At 36.7% G+C, this 10,936-nt stretch overlaps 1 protein-coding gene across 1 annotated transcript in view; it reads right to left on the reverse strand.

The window, feature by feature from the left end:
• pcp4b (Purkinje cell protein 4b) overlaps nt 1-8,549 on the reverse strand; it is a 37,142-nt gene extending 28,593 nt beyond the window's left edge. The window contains exon 1 of the mRNA XM_016471871.1: nt 8,513-8,549. Within this exon, the coding sequence (XP_016327357.1) occupies nt 8,513-8,521 (9 nt within the window). The 5' untranslated portion in view covers nt 8,522-8,549. The remainder of the gene's footprint in view (nt 1-8,512) is intronic.
• Nucleotides 8,550-10,936: the final 2,387 nt, after the last annotated feature.

The raw sequence follows: 10,936 nt of genomic DNA on the forward strand, positions 1-10,936 counted from the left end.
TTGAGACAGAGAGAGAGATTTTGACCGTTGAACTAGAAATATCCCCGGTTTTCATTTCACATACTATTTAGTTCCTCAATTCTCTCATATAGTTACTGAACGTCGAGGGAAATCTTGGATAATTCACCAGCAATGCCCTATTCACTTTTGCTAATAGCTGTAATTATCATCAATGTTAAATTACTCGGGTCTTGGATCAGGGCATGGTGCAATAGCTTAGAATGATGTTAATGGTAACATTTTAAGTGAAATGCCTTTTTTTTTTCTTTTTTTCAGGTGAATTCCAGGTGAGCCTCTTTGTTGTTGTTGTAGTTGTTTTCCATGTTCACTATCAGTGAGGAAGAGTAAGTAAACCAGAAAATAATTCTTTACAGAGATCTCCAGTTTTCATTCTTTTACTCCTAACATTCCTTCACTGTCAAAAACAGCTATTACTATGTTGTTTAGACATGTATAATGGTAATATGATGTTGTACCTTGGAGTACCATGTACAGTAATTATATTGGTATATAATAAGTACCATATATTCACTGATCAGTCATAACATTAATACCATTGACAGCTGAAGTGAATAATATTGATTACAGGTGCATCTCAATAAATTTGAATGTCGTGGAAAAGTTCATTTATTTCAGTAATTCAACTCAAATTGTGAAACTCGTGTATTAAAATGACAGCTGTCAAGGGGTGGAATATATTAGACAGCAAGTGAAGAGTCAGGGAGCAGTGAAAATTGACAAGCGAAAAGATCTGTAGACTTTGATAAGGGCCAAATAGTGATGTCTAGACCAGGGGTGACCAACGTCGGACCTGGAGAGCCACAGTCCTGCAGAGTTCCGCTCCAACCCAAATCAAACACGCATGAACAAGCTAATTAAGGTCTAAGGTTTACTAGAAAGCTACAGGCAGGTGAGTTTTTATCAAGGTTGGAACAACACTTTGCAGGTCTGTTGCTCTCCAGGACAGACGATGGCCACCCTTGGAGTAGACGACTGGGTCAGTACTTCTTCAAGGTGGCAAGTCCTGTGAGATGTTCCCGGTATTTAGTGGTAAGAACCTACCAAAAGAGATACACGGAAGGACAAACAGTGAACCGGCACCAGGGTCATGAATGCCCAAGTCTCACTGATACATGTGGGGAGCGAAAGCTAGCCTATCTGGTCTGATCACACAAAAGAACTACTGTAGCATAAATTGCTGAAAAACTTATGCTGCCCATGATAGAAATGTGTCAGAACACACAGTGCATCAGTTTACTGCGTATTGGGTTGCATAGCCACAGACTGGTCAGAGTGCCAATGATGACCCTTGTCCACCTCCAAAAGCACCTACTATAGGCGCGTGAGCATGAGAACTGGACCATGGAGCAATGGAAGAAGGTTGCCTGAACTAATGAATCACGTTTTCTTGTAAATCAGTTGGATGGACAGGTGCATGTACATCAATTATTTGGGGAAGACAGGGCAGCAGGATGCACTACGGGAAGAAAGCAGGTTGGCAGAGGCAGTGTTATGTTCCGGGCAACATGGCAGTGGTGTTCCCTGATGGCAGTGGCCTCTTTCAGCAGGACAATGCACCCTCTTGCCACACTGCAAACATTGTTCAGGAATGGTTTGAGTTACATGACAAAAAGTTCAAGGTGTTGCCTTGGCCTCCAAATTCCCCTGATATCAATCTGATTCAGCATCTATGGGATGTGCTGGACCAACAAATCCAATCCATGGAGGCCCCACCTTGCAATTTGCAGGACTTAAAAGATCTGCTGCTAATGTCTTGGTGCCAGATACCCCAGGATACATTCAAAGGCATTGTGCAGTTCATGCCTTGATGCATCAGAGCGGTTTTGTCAGCACAAGGGGGATCTACACAATATTAAGCAGGAGGTATTAATGTTGTGGCAGATCAGTATATACACAAGTGTCATATTGTTTCCATTCAGTACCATCACTGAAACTGCAGTGTTTGCCAAACCTGCTTTTCTTGGCTGCATGTAGCACCTACATCTTGAGTAAAGTAATGCTCCAGCGAATATGCAAGTGCAGTGTAAAGCAAAGGCTGTGCATAGGTCTCATGTAAAGACCAGTGGGTGACTTTGCCGATTGATGATAGGTTCTTTTATTTGGAAGGCGGGACTTACTTTACTAGAGTCGCCATGTTGGGCATTCCAGTTCCTCCCAGTGATTATAACACCAGTGGTCAATCTCAATAGACCCTTTTAGTGCCGACGTCACAATTACGTCACAGCATTAGCTGGAGGGAAAACAAAGGGATAACTAGAGGTGGCCAATAAAAACCAGCACAGAATCGGCTACATAAGGAGCTTAAAATGTCATCTTCTTGTGTTGTTGAGTGTCAGAATCGATGGAGTACAGGCTCCAAATTGAAATTTTATCGCAGAACTGCTGCCATTGCCAGACAAAAAACTGACGACAGCTGTGGTTAAAGGCAATAAAACAAGCAGACTGGACAGAAACGATCATCAAAAATGCTCGTGTTTGCAGCGCACACTTCATATCAGTTAAGCTTATATAAACTATTGTCTTTTGTTGGTATGGATTATGGTTTGGTTACAAGTCTAAAGATTTCTCATGCATGCCCACCTAATCAGAAATTGGGGAACAAGTTTACTAACATCATTGACTAAACATAAAGGAAACGGAAAAGGAAACATTGTCGTCTCGCTTTCTACAATTGCCATATGTGCCCATGTTATGTGTCAGGTGTGTGTTCAAGTAGTTGCATTTGCTTACAATTGCCACTGTTAGTACATAGTTATAGGCATCTAAAGATTTATATCCCCTCAGTTTCTATTTACTATACACGCTCGGTTGCTCTATCTGGTAGGTGTGTCAGGCCACTCCTGTCAGATCGTCCATCCATTGAGTGAGTGTGAATGAGTCAGCCAATCTGGTTCCTTCTGTTATTTTCAAATAACAATCACAATCCCGGACAGTGAGTGACATTACATATTAAGATAAAATCGAATTTTATCCAATCATTGTTCAAAACAAGCAAACAAAACCTGCTAAGCTAGCGTTAGTGAAGCAGTCAGGGGAATCTTTCTGTCTCCATCTAAGCTCCGCCCATAAAAAAAAGGTCACAATGTTTACTAACTGAAAAGGGGTCTATAATATACTGTTTTTTTGGTGCAAAAACATATTTAGTGGAAAAAAAACACAAATTATTTATATAATTTCTTTTATAATGTAGGGCACAGAGCATACCAGCAGAAGCATTTCTTAAAAATAACAGGCTAAATCAATCAAGCTAGCACCACGTCCCTGGCGAGGAGAGATTTATTAAAACTGTTTCTACCCAGTTTATTGTTCAATTGACTAAAGGTTCTGCTATCACCTTTCAATTCACTTCTCACCATCAAGGGGCTTAATAAAGTTGTCAGTTTGTTTTATCGATTTAATTAACATATTTACATTGCATGTGCAAGTTGCTGTACAGTCGGCTGGGAATCTTATATACCCAGAGCCAAGAGCTTATGCAATTGATGTATACTGCCTCAGTAGTCAAACCAAAACTAACACATTACAGGGACAATTTATTCGCATTACAATACTTAGTCTGTCAATCTGTAATGCACTCTGTAGATTGTGAATGTGATTTATGACCCATTTATTGAAGTAAATGACCATTCAAATATTCATAGTTTTTTTTATGTACTTCCTTTCACCATGCTGTAATATGGAACAAAGCAGCATCTAATAAGCATAGCAAATATTATAGAACCAGATCTGTAAATATGCTTTGGTCCTTGTTCTTTAGGCATTCATTTGGTTATGCAGCTATTACAGTGACATTTTGCACTTTAACTTAAAATCATATTCAAGCTGAAAATGCACATTGAGTTCAAGAAACCTTTTGTTTTACATTTGCTTTAGTGGTCGACTGATATGTGTTTTGACAGCCGATGCCGATATCTTGAAAAGCAGGGTGGCCGATATAAGCCGATATAATTGTATTTATTTTAATTAATATTCAAGAAATTTGAAATCATTTGAAAATGGATTAAAAAATAAATGTATAAAATAAACATACTTATATTTTAGAGTATTTTTCACAAATAAATAAATATTTAATAAAAATATAATTAAAAAGGAAGTAAACACTGTAACCAACAGGGCACTGAATTCCTTTGTTTAACATTTCTATCAGATTATTAGACACACTTTTATCCGTATTAGACAGAACTGTTAACGACGACAGCAAACAAGAGGGAGAAATTAATGTGAGCACTGTATGCTCAGGCGCTGCCGTTCTCGGCGCCGTCAAAATAAAAGTCCGTCGCGCCGTCAAAATAAAGTTTCGAACGCATCGACCAAACAGAAAAACTTATCGACCGATGCCGATATTTGAAAAATGCCAAATATCGGCCGATATATCGGTCGACCACTAATTTGCTTGTAGGGTGCTGCTATATTCGGTCGCTAAGGTTTTCCGAGTGGTTATTAGTATGTTGCTATGTGGTTACAATAAAGTCATAGCACATATTTCCTCAACAAGCCACATGATTTGAAGCATCATTCATAGTACAGATGTTCCAGGAATTTTAATACTTGGGGTTAAGGGTTTGCACGAATCCCTAACCCTCAGTATGGGCAATAGCTATAGTGACGATTGCCTTCACAAGCACCACCAAACATGCAGAGCTATAAGAAGGATACTGCAAAGTTCACATAATCCAGCTTGGATAACAAAACAGTTTGCTTAAGCTTCTTAATATGCTGATGTGTTGATGCCTTCGGCCAAACTAAAAATTTTCTGTGGCTTTGCCTGGCAGTTGGACTACTTCATTTGCAACTGTTCAAAGAAACAGCTTATGCTTTGGAGATTTACGAAAAGAGGAAATAAATGGAATAACAGTGATTTCTTAACTTGTAATTGGCAAAAAAGTAAATCCTTCACTAGAGTGACATGAGGTGAACTTCTGAAACAAGAAAGAAAAGTCTCCTGTCTGTGTTAGTCTTTTTTTTTTTAGTCTTATGTCATTCATGTTCCAGTTCCATTTGTTTTTAACACAGTTTTTGTTTTTTTATTGTATTTTTATGTTTATTATCATTCTCATGTTTCATACTATTATTATTCTCATTCTTTTATTCAAACAAGTCACATCTCAGTCAAATAATTCCTTTATATAAATATAAATATAAACATTTAGATTTTATTTTATACTGTACAGGTATACGATAATAACTATTAGATTTAAGCTAAGATATTTTATATCTTATTCTTCACAACTAGCTATTATTTCATCTCCTTTTAGTACCATTAGTCAAACATTAGTAAACATCACAATTGTTGTGAAGTGCACAAATGCTTGTCAAGTGTATTATGAAAGCCGGCTTCCATATTCACTAAAGACAGGCAGAATGAGAACACATCAGACAGTTGCAAGGAACAAAGACAGTTGGTGGCAAATGCGGGGAGATTGGATGCAGCGGCACATTCTTGCTCATGGCAGCACATGTCCAATCAGAATCAGAATCAGAATCAGAATGAGCTTTATTGCCAGGTATGTTTACACATACGAGGAATTAGGTGTTCAGGGCGGGTGTGGGGTGTCTTTTCAAACCTGCAGTAGAACTCGGAAATCAGAAATCAGATTTCTGACATCCCGTTGTGCTTCTTCGAGAAATGTAGTAGGCCTTTTGAGTGTCATAAAGCAATCCAGTGTGAGAGAATTGACGTGTGGAGAGGTCAGAGATGAATTAGATGAGAAACGAGGAGACCATTTTGAAATGAGTAATGTGGGCAGTTTTTCAAGAGTTGTCAAAATCAGATTAAATGTGCTGTGTGGCTCTTGATCTATCCACAATCTGTGCTCTCCTGCTCTGCTCATGTGATGACTATATTCACAGGGCCCTATGATTTCCATTTTATTCCAGTTTATTAAAACTAACTTATGTATGCGTGCTGATAAACTGACATAATTGACATAGTATCAAAAATTATATACATTATTTAAAAAAAAAGTAATTATGGGGAAAAAACAGTAAATGTGGTAGCCAAAATTTAACTGTAAAAAAAATATTGTAGCAACATTGGAAGCATCATAACACACATGACAATAAAATAATGCAATTAATATTATTTAACAACATAAAATGTAACATAAAACCCTAATCTACTTTAACAAAACTGTACTTAATTAAAAAATGTAAAGTGTCACACGGGGAATTCTGGGAATGTCAATTTATTTATATTATTATCATTACTATTATTATTGTTTTATTTTTTTACAGTAAATTATAAGATTATTTGTTCTTTTTCAATTCCAAAACTGTGCATTACCATTATGTCTATTACAGGTTTTCATATTGTCACATTGCTGTCATTGTTATGGTTTTTATTATATTAACATTACCTGTATTAAATCCATCTGTTAACTATTGTTAAGTATTATGTAGTTGTTTTAGAAAGGCCACAATACAGTAAATTAAAACAATGCCTAAAAAGCTGTATGTTTATAGGTAATATTATATTTTCCTCCTTTCAACTGTTATTAAACTGTTAATAATGTTTTATAATGTTCTATTGAGAGAGTAAAAAGATCATGTTTTTATCTTCCTTTTAGAGGCAGAGGCGCTCCGTACAGTGTCTGAGAGAAACATTATTACAAAAAATATTTGGAAAATAAATAAACAATCTTTCTGCTACTAAATTTTCTACAAGAAAAGGCAGAATGAAAGCTAATGAGAAGATGTGACATATGGTGCTTGATCACAGCTCTCATAGTAATTGGGCTTTTTCTTTAGATATTAAACACTCTAATACTTTGAAGCATCTGAACGCATCGTAATGACCTGACTGCTTAAATCAGGGTTGAGTTTATGCTAATTTCCTCTCTCATAATTAGCATCCCTCTCTATGTTAAATTTGGCCTATGTTAAATCATGTTTAAAAGCATTGCAGGTCACAGAAAATAACATCAAGAAAACGCACACACCTAGCTCATGTTGCTGGAGAAAGATGTCACAACTGCACCACTTCTACAGTAGATGGCTTTGAAGTTAATTAGCACTTCCTCTCTAGAAATGTATTAACTATTTACTGAGAGAGAATCACTGAGATTATGCTGTACTCAACACAACAAGCATGCAAACTACATGCTTTCAGCCCTCTTGATGCATACAAATCTCAATAACCAAAGGCAAAAGTCCAGAAAAACGTAACTGGACACTGCTCATGTCCAGCAGGTATTCTGAAATGGATGAGATGTCCTAATGAAACAGATCAGCGTTTGCCAACTGAAATGCATATACATGAAATAAAAGCTATGTATTCTGTGTAGCAATTATTTTTATCCCAACATATGGACGATTTTATTACTTGCTTTTAGCTTTATTTTTTCCATGCTGTCTGCAACACAGAACAGACCAGCAATCCGCAAATTGAGGTAGACTGCAATATGTGGAAAGAGAATGTATTTAATCATCAAATTAAAGCTGCTAATAGGCTATTAGTTCACGAAGGCTATAGTTTCAAATGTAAACATTAAAAAATGCAACTAAAACAGCAAAATATTTTTATTTAAAAAAAAAAAAAACATTTACAGTGTTAAAAACCACACTGGCATACATTAATTTTTAACAAAAGGTTGAGTTGTGTTCTCAGGGTATTTTTATAAATGGCACATCGGGGCAACTTGTCACATGTTTGTTAAAGTTGTGATTTTATGAATTAATCACTTGATTAATTGTGACATCTGTTGGTCAAAAAAATGTTTTGATGTTTTTGCATGTTCCATTTTTGCTGCTGATTAATTATTTTGTGCTTCATTATTTAGGTTATTGTCCAGATTTTACTGAACTGCCTATAAAAAGCCTATAAAATATGCCATTTAAGGGAATGTTCCAATTGCTATAACTTGCCCTGCTACTGAGTGATGGTGTTGCAAAAGGTCACTGTGTGTTTAATGAACTGTATCACTTTCTCCAGGGCAATAAGGGTGGAAATATTCAATGCCTTTATATAGCTAAAGCTTATAATTATGTTTATACAGAAATGGAGATTCCAAAACAAAAGTAAGAGATCTATAGCCCCAGTTTCTCTATATTTATGATGATAGATAAATATAGGGCTTTTACATTTGCCAAAAATAGAACTTTTTATATTAAAAGCAAACAAGCAAGCCCAGCCCAGATTTAAAAAGTAACGCAAAAGTAACGTAACGCATTACTTTACATACAAAAGTAACGAAGTAACGTAATTAGTTACTTTTTTTGGGAAGTAACGCAATATTGTTGTGCATTACTTTTAAAAGTAACTTTCCCCAACACTGGTTATTTTACGTAAACATCGAACAGATTCGAAAAGATTCGTGGGTACAGAAGGCTAAAGTGAATCAAACACTCTAAGCGAGGACTCACAGCAACACACTGCAGCACCCAAAAGAAATTAAGATGCCGAAAGCTATTATGCATATTATATAATCAACATCTGTTGCAAAGATCTGCGTTAAATCTCATCTGGATACGGTAAACCTAGAGGTGCACTTACCTCACTCATGGTTCAGTGTTATCTCACGGGTTTTCCTTGGCGCACTTCAGCTGTAAGGAGTTCACAGTGGTTTCCTCACTCTCAGGGAGCTTTATACAGTATAAAGCCGTCTCCTCAATGTCATCACGGTTGCACTAAGCCAATAGGAGAGCCGACGGCAAATCTCCTCCCTTATTCTGTCTGAAATATTACTGTCCTCTTTTATTCCAACAGTAATGACGAGAGCTGCGTCTCTGTCCTCTCATCATTAGCGCCGCTTCATAGCAGCCTGACTCAATAAACTATCACCAGAATTATATTTGTGTGACACTATTTACTAGGATTTGAAAACGCCAATTTTGACATAATTTAATTCACACGAAGCCGATTCTGAATTATAAAACCGAGACTTTCTAATTTGATGAGCTCTGAATAGACATCAAACACAAAACGTTTTTACAACTTTTCACAGAGTTGTATTTTGGTTGCAATTAGGTAATACTGCTGTACAACTTTATATAAATAAATAAAAACATTCTGTAAATACAAATACAATTTTATTTAAACAGTATAAATAATAATAAAAAAAAAGTAATAGGGAAAAACGTTGCTAAGCTAATTGGCAACTGTAAATATAATTTAGCTATGCGTAATTAACTAGCCTATATTGATGAAGAATGGTTTATTATGCTCATTAATAATAAGTAATTATTTATTGCACCTTGTATCTGACATTCTACTGCTGGTTCTAAATTATAGTAGAATTTCCAAATGGCTTTTTTTGTTATCACCTCTAGGCTAACTGTTTACAGTAGGCTGATGGTTGTGAGTGGAATCCGAACCTGGAATATTCCTTCCTTCAAAGCGTTTTGTCACTAGATCCACTCCTGTTTTTCCATTAACCGCTCGCAGTACATAAGCAGAAACTCACAATGCACTTCTGATATTGTGTAGGCTACTATTCTTCAATTTGTATCAGTATCTATGTAATTTATGAAGCTAAATTATTTTTTCTTCGTGTCATCATACAAATTCAATGCATGGTGTTAGATGCAAGATAATTTAGCTCATGTCTGTTTAAGTAGACCTACAAAAATAATATTTTGATGCAATCCACAGCACACCAATTTAGATTATATAAACTTACACCCATGTGTACAATTCAAAATTCTCTCTTCCATCTCTGTATTCCTGTTTAGCCTTTTCAAAAGCCTTCAGACTCCCCCAGAATGTAACACCATGGGCATTTCTGCAGATGTTTACTCTGAGAATAAACATTGCGTCAGAAGAAGCCTATAGCCATTCCCTTCACATTGGTGTCTGCAACATATTTTAATCACTTGAGTGTCTCTGCTGCAGAAGATCCAGCCGGAGGTGTACACAGAGGAAATGCTGCAGAGAAACTCCCACATGAGGAGAAATCCCTCCTCAACCCCAGCAGCCTTCCACAGACCAGCTATTTTAAGATTCTGCCAGACATTACTTCATATTTCACAGCCCACTCTCATGTTGTGTTGATTCCTTATGGTGAAAACAAAGATATCTCGGGGTTAAGTGTATCTTAGAGAGCACCAGGGATTCTTTAAGAAGCCGTTGATTGCTTTGTGTTCCAGAATGAGAGAAGGATCTTCTTCACTCACATCAAATCTCCACGGTGAGGGCAGGGAGACCCTTCCTGATATGATGCTGATGCACCAGCATGGAAAATAAAGAAAAAAATAATTCACTCATAAATGTGTGCATCATTCGCACTCACACAAAGATTCACAACAGGTGCGTACGCACATGAATTTGTTCTTAACCCTGTTTTATTTTTAACTCAAACTAATTTATATTGAATGGGATTGTATGAAATGTACATATCACCCCAAAATAAAATAAACAAGAAATTGCATACTTGCATATAGAATATGGAGCATACTTTATAACTATTAAAGTCCGTGTTCAGGCAATTCAGAGAATTGTTTCTAAACACATTCTAAATGTTAGAAATGTATTGCTGAAAACATGTTACAAAGACTGTGAACTACAGTATGTAGTACTGAATTGTGGAGTACGATCGTTAAACAGTTTTACGACAGATGCGTCAACTTCAGGCTGGGGAGCAGTGTGCAAGGGCATGCCGACTTCAGGCCTGTTGTCAGAGTCTCAGAGCAGTTGGCACATAAACCACTTGGAACCGAAGGCGGTGTCCTTAGCCCTACGGGCTTGACATGTGCTGATTCGCTCTGACAACATGTCTGTGGTTTTGTACATAAATCACAAAGGCGACGTGCACTCTCCTAAATCTCCTAAATCGCAAAGCGGATATACTCTCGAGGAACAGAATCCCTGACAGAAGATACATTTTATTTCATGATATCTACATTTATATACAGTGGGTACGGAAAGTATTCAGACCCCCTTAAATTTTTCACTCTTTGTTATATTGCAGCCATTTGCTAA

The sequence above is a fragment of the Sinocyclocheilus anshuiensis genome, unplaced genomic scaffold (assembly GCF_001515605.1).
Source record: "Sinocyclocheilus anshuiensis isolate Anshui unplaced genomic scaffold, SAMN03320099.WGS_v1.1 scaffold24, whole genome shotgun sequence".
NCBI classification, from domain to species: domain Eukaryota; kingdom Metazoa; phylum Chordata; class Actinopteri; order Cypriniformes; family Cyprinidae; genus Sinocyclocheilus; species Sinocyclocheilus anshuiensis.